At 35.2% G+C, this 4,424-nt stretch overlaps 1 protein-coding gene across 4 annotated transcripts in view; it reads left to right on the forward strand.

Moving 5' to 3' along the window:
* The window catches only part of LOC106874393 (uncharacterized), a 125,336-nt gene extending 121,338 nt beyond the window's left edge, over positions 1-3,998 (forward strand). For all 4 annotated transcript variants that reach the window (XM_014922111.2, XM_014922110.2, XM_014922112.2 and 1 more), the window contains 3 exons: positions 2,399-2,496; positions 3,009-3,162; positions 3,727-3,998. In XM_014922111.2, the coding sequence (XP_014777597.1) occupies positions 2,399-2,496; positions 3,009-3,162; positions 3,727-3,791 (317 nt within the window). In that variant the 3' untranslated portion in view covers positions 3,792-3,998. The remainder of the gene's footprint in view (positions 1-2,398; positions 2,497-3,008; positions 3,163-3,726) is intronic.
* Positions 3,999-4,424: the final 426 nt, after the last annotated feature.

Consider the following 4,424-nt stretch of genomic DNA (forward strand, 5'->3'; position numbering starts at 1 on the left):
CACATGAGATGCACCATTTTGAGCGTGGCCGTTGCCAGTACCGCCTGACTGGCTCCCGTAGGATTTTCGAGTGAGATCGTTGCCAGTGCCCCTGGACTGGCTTGTGCAGGTGGCACATAAAAGACACCATTTCGAGCGTGGCTGTTTTCGTGCGAGTGACACGTAAAAGCACCCACTACACTCTCTGAGTGGTTGGCGTTAGGAAGGGTATCCAGCTGTAGAAACTCTGCCAAATTAGATTGGAGCCTGGTGTTGCCATCCGGTTTCACCAGTCCTCAGTCAAATCATCCAACCCATGCTAGCATGGAAAGTGGACGTTAAACGATGATGATGATTATGATAATCATAATCAATCAGTCTTGATGTTCTAAACCTTTTGATACTAAACTGCTCTTGTTCTTATTGTATAGACTCCTTGTTTTAAAGTGAACTAAAAATATCCAATCAAAATTTCATGTTAATTTGTTCCAAACATCAGCTTCAAAGTGACTATGTTATTTCACTATATTCATTATTTTTAAATTTTATTGAAAGAAAAACAATGTACTTCTATAGAAATATGGTAATAGGATTAAGGTAAGGAAAAATGAGGTAACTAAGTGTTTTTCCAAAGTGAGACTTAGTTTATCCATAACTTACCTGTCACAGCAATGATACAATACATTAACATTTAAAATGAAGTTCTGACATTTCTTAGTCTTTCCTACAGTTGGTTAAAGTTATTCAAATGGGAATTAAATATAAAAATCAAGATGAAAAGAATGTGTGTGTATTGATGAAGTCCAACCCAAATCTAATCAAGCAAACTTATGAAAGGCATTCTGGTCATGAATGTAGATTTCTCAAGTTATATAGAATTACATTCTCTAATGTATCCTTTATTTTAAAACATTAGAGAACTATCTGAAAGTGCTGAACAACCATTAAGAGGCTTCCAAATGTAGTGTTGTTTCAACCAAACCTATAATCATTGCACATTCCATCCTATTTTTTTTACAATGTGTAGAACCAATTTACCCTATCCCTCATTTGTGATTTAGTCCTCATTGTATGCATTCTACTTCTTGGTCTACTTGTCATAAAATCTCAACTATACAATGGTCTTTTACTTGCTTCAGTCATTAGATGGCATCCATGCTGAGACACCACCTCCAAGAACTTTTAGTGGAATGGATCAGACCCAGTACTTATTCTATCAGTCACTTTTGCTGAACTGGGGCACAAACACACCAACACTTGTTGTCAAGTGGTGATGGGGGACAAACACACAAAGATAGTGTCCATCTACCAAATCCGCTTACATGGCTTTGGTTGACCTGAGTCTGTAGTAGAAGACACTTTCCCAAGGTCCAATGCAGTGGGGCTGAATCCAGAACCACGTGGTTAGGAAGCAAGCTTCTTAACACACGTGGATCTCTTCTCACCATAAAATGTAAATTATGAAATATATGTTGAGAATACCTTTAAGAGGAAAATGGGCAGAGCATATCATTTCTGTACCTAAGAAGTGGCTGTAACATTCATATCAATATGCAAATAGTTTGCAAAAGAATGCTTTGCAATGCTGAAAACTTTAGAAAAGATATAAATAACAAGAGAGATGAGAATGGATGCAATACAAGCTTAGGGTTGAAGTACATGGTGGTTAAATGCTTTCGTATATGATTGATATTAACTGAGTATCCCATCGCGCATTTTGTGGTGCAAATATGGCTATGTCTTTACAACCATGTGATCCTTGCTGGATTCTGCTATGCAGCACCAACCAAACCCTTTTGTAATTTGGTAGACAGAAACTGTCTGGAAGCCTGCTCATGATCTTAGGGTCAGGAGTTCAATTACTGACAGCAAGGCACTTTATCTCCCTTTGCTCCAGTCCTCACAACTAGCAAAAATGAGTACCTGTATTTCAAAGGGTCAGCCCTCATCATCATCGTTTAACGTCCACCTTCCATGCTAGCATGGGTTAGATGATATGACTGAGGACTGGTGAAACTGGATGGCAACACCAGGCTCCAATCTGATTTGGCAGTTTCTACAGCTGGATGCTTGTTAATTTCACAAGCAAGTCATTCCGTTACTTGGATCAATTGGAAATCTCATTCTCATAACCAACAGAGTGCCAGCATGTAGACATACACACTGACACATAGTTGTCTTTCACTGAAGGCTACAACCATTGGCAAGAAATTAAAACGCCAGTGATATTATGTTGACTCTTGCCACAAGAAATACTGCCAACTACTGAATGGCTTAATGGAAACCTGAAACCAGAACTATTGCTCTCTAATTCCAACAAAAGAAAAATCTATGTTGCTTTTTCCATCAAATATGTAGAGGGTGGTTTACTGTAAGCTTTTGAGAAAATAATCAAGCTAATGCATGCAATACATTTCAGGTGGTTTATCAGCAGAAGATTTACAGAAGCTGACATCAACACAAATCACTGCAATACTTCCAGACACAATACCAAAGATTGCAGCTGAATCTCTGAAGGTAACAGTTCACCATTTTTACAAGTTTGCGACATAGTAGGCTACTGTGACCTGTAAATGGTTCACTCACTTGGGAAACAGACGAGCCTAGTATAATTGTCTTGCAATACAAACTACACAATTCTTGCATTATAACTGGCCCTTGCACATTCTCTGTAGTTTCAGCCATCAGTATTAGGGCTTCCTATACTTTCTGATATGGCAGACAACTCAAAGTGTCTGCTATATCCTTCACTCAGTCCAGCATGGAAACTTTCAATGAGAAACAAAGATAAAGTGTCTGTGAGCCATGTATTTACCTTTTAAACAAATATTTGAAAGTTGTCAAAAGACAATAATGCAAGTTCTATCACTCTTCACAAATTTTAAATCAGTGGAAATTACAACATACTACTAAGAAAATACAAATAGACTCTTGCAATGCCTACTCAATGTAGGCCTAGGTACTCTACGTCTCATAACATATTGCATTCATGTTTAACTGTGCTTTTCATTTTTTCCCTTCTTTTCAAGAACTTTCATCCACACCAGTTCAACTATCTGACAACATCCCAAGTTCAGAAAATAACTGCAGCACAAAGCTCCGAATTAAACAGTGAACAAATAGATATCATTAAAGAAAAACTGAAATACATCAATAGCTTACCGGAGAAAAACAATAGTGATGGTAACTATACAATTTGATTTTTAACAAACAAGCCCAGATTATTATTTTATTTTGATAGGGATTAGAAATCCTAACTAAAAGCTGTCAACACAAGCCATTAATTTTCTGATAATACCCAATTTAACAATGATTAACAACATTAATCCTTTAGCATTCAAACAGGGCCATATCAGGCTCAAAATATTCTGCCTGTATTATGCTCAAACTGTCCCTCTCACACGCACCCTACCATGTCAGTCTAAAAACAAACTCATCAAAATCTCAAAAAAGATAATGCATAATTAATTCAAAACAATGTGAATGAATAAGCATTACATTCAACAGATTGCTAAAGGGTTATTGACATTTTCATTGTCTAAGGAAAAATATTTGAAATTAAAACATGCTTAATAGACTAATGAAATTTATGTAACAAAATTTCTTTGTAAATCTTCACTTCAAATGTTTTTATAAATGTTGTTTAAAAAGGTACCATACTTTTAGCATTAAGGCCATTACCATTTGAAAACATGCTTCTATGATAAACTTTAGACCAATACAATTTTTTTGTCCATTTTTCTTCAGGATCTCGCAGCAATTTGAACGTCGCAGTTTTAATCTTCAGTATCCTGTTGCTCATTCTATATTAAACATGAAAACTATTTTTGAACAGCATATTAATAATTACTATTTTTAATATTGTATACATTTTCAGTTCAAATCTTGCCAAGGTCAACTTTACCCCCTATGTGTCAATAAAATGAAGTGGCAGTTAAGTAGTCCTCTCCCTTTTCTTGGCCTTGTGCAGGTTACAAACTTATTTACTCAACTCTTTTAATAAATATATAATTTCCTGACTATAGTGTATACATTAGCACATCAACTGAAGACACTCCTAGAAATTAAATTGTAAATTATTCAAGAGCAGGTGCTTGGGACACTGCAAGTTTCAAATTCCTATGTATTAAAATACAGGCAGGACACTCATTTTTATAATTCATCTTACATTAATATTTAAAACTTCACATAAAAAGTTTAATTTAAAATGCTAAGCACCTTTTAAAAATTATTTTTCCATTTCACTAACTAATTAAAATTACTCTATGTACACTCTACACAAAGCTGAATTCAGAGATCCCTCATACACCAATATGGATTTAAATTCCAACTAGAGATAACTTTTTTTTTTTGAAATTATGTCTTATTTTGCATTAGTCATAATTAAACACTAAATTCAGCTTTTCTGTAATTTAATATGAATCACACTGAAATGAAGTATTTTC

This window comes from Octopus bimaculoides, chromosome 5, assembly GCF_001194135.2.
Source record: "Octopus bimaculoides isolate UCB-OBI-ISO-001 chromosome 5, ASM119413v2, whole genome shotgun sequence".
Lineage (NCBI taxonomy): Eukaryota > Metazoa > Mollusca > Cephalopoda > Octopoda > Octopodidae > Octopus > Octopus bimaculoides.